General features: G+C 44.9%; 1 protein-coding gene across 1 annotated transcript; it reads left to right on the forward strand.

The window, feature by feature from the left end:
- Nucleotides 1–482: 482 nt before the first annotated feature.
- On the forward strand, nucleotides 483–1,303 carry LOC149156227 (aspartyl protease 25-like). Its single transcript, XM_089444682.1, has 2 exons — nucleotides 483–802; nucleotides 922–1,303. Exons 1-2 carry the CDS (start codon nucleotides 483–485, stop codon nucleotides 1,301–1,303), a joined length of 702 nt encoding a protein of 233 aa, XP_089300808.1.
- The last annotated feature ends 259 nt before the right edge of the window (nucleotides 1,304–1,562 follow it).

Consider the following 1,562-nt stretch of genomic DNA (forward strand, 5'->3'; position numbering starts at 1 on the left):
AATCAGAGAAAAATCCTCGAAATTTATGAAAATTCAGCCTCTTGGATTTCCTTTGATCTCTCTCTCCAGGATCTCGGTCATCTCATCCTCCAAAAGGGAGACTACAAAATGGATTAGAATCGGAGGATTTGCTGGGTGGATCATCGCCAGGATTTGATGTACTTTTGAATGATGGTGTTCTATATTTGTCTGTATTCACCCACGTGGATGTGTATGCTTGGTGTACATTTGTTGTTTTGTTATATCATGATACCATGCCGCGGAAATAAATGGGAACATTCATAGAGTTCAGGAGCGGAATGCTTAATGTGTCACCCATTGGGCGAAACTGTAGTCAAGAAAAAAGAGAGGAGAAGTGCTGGAATTAGCTATGCATCATTACAATCCCAATCTCATCCGGAATTATAGTGAATGGATCAACGTGCTGTTAGAGAGCAGAAATCAAGAGAACGGTTTAGTATCAAGATTGAGCGCCACAAGTAATGGTTCCGTTGCTGCAAGTAATGGTTACGTACAAACGCCAATTAAGTTCCATTGTTGTTGAATCAGGCAACGCAGCAGGCACAAGTTTTATTGTGAATGTGGGTTTCGAGAAGCCTGCAAAGTATAACATCCCTATGGTTTTTAATACCTCGCAGGACGTGTCATGGATAAAGTGTGATTACAGAAATGCGTCCTCCACGTACAAGAAACTGGATTGCGGCTCGTGCTATACTAACCTGGAAGGAAACGGCGTAACTTGTAGTGGAACGGATTGCATCTTGCAAACTCGATCAATGGTGGGAGCATTGTCACCACGGAGGTGAGTCCTGATACACTGTGGCTGGGTTCTCAATCCCTTCCAAAGTTCGCATTTGGATGCGGAATCGATTTCTCACAATACCAAGGCAATTCTTCTGTTGGACTCCTGGCTTTTGGCAGGGGCGAACTTTTGCTGCCTTTTCAGGCCAAAAGCAATAGCTTCTCCTACTGCCTACCCAGCTTCTTGGATCTCGAGGCTAAAGGGAAACTGAGCCTGGGCAAGGATGTGTCGATTCCCTCCAACTCCAAGTTCACCGCCCTGTTTTTGAGTCCTATAATTACGGTGTGGTATTTTGTTGGAATTAAGGGTATCACCATGGGGAACACCACCCTCGATGTCCCCCCCAGTGCTTTCCAGTTCACTTTAACTAGAGGAGGGACTATTTTGGCCACGGGAATTGTTATCAGCCAACTAGTGCAGCCGGCCTATGATGCTCTAAAAATAGCTTTTGTGAGTCAATTCCATGAAGCTCCTCCTGTGCAGAAGCCGAACTCAGACTGAGTCGTTGAAGCATGTCAAGGACCGAAAGCTTGTTCCCAAGCCAGATCACATTGTGAAGTTCAAGAAGCCGACTGCTCTTTTCTATACCAAGAGAAAGACGCTGAATTTGTCAGATCGACCAAGTCTCTTTGTTTCGAGAAGCTAAACTCTTCCCTGTAAGTTGTTGTGCGTATATCCTTACCATAGATTGATTTTGACCTTGAGGAAGGCCGTGCACACTTGTTGACTGAGGCTGTCTATCTTACTCTTCCTGTGCGTG

Source organism: Pinus tabuliformis, chromosome 9, assembly GCF_031772625.1.
Source record: "Pinus tabuliformis cultivar Carrire ecotype Pingquan chromosome 9, CPIR1, whole genome shotgun sequence".
In the NCBI taxonomy this organism is placed as follows: domain Eukaryota; kingdom Viridiplantae; phylum Streptophyta; class Pinopsida; order Pinales; family Pinaceae; genus Pinus; species Pinus tabuliformis.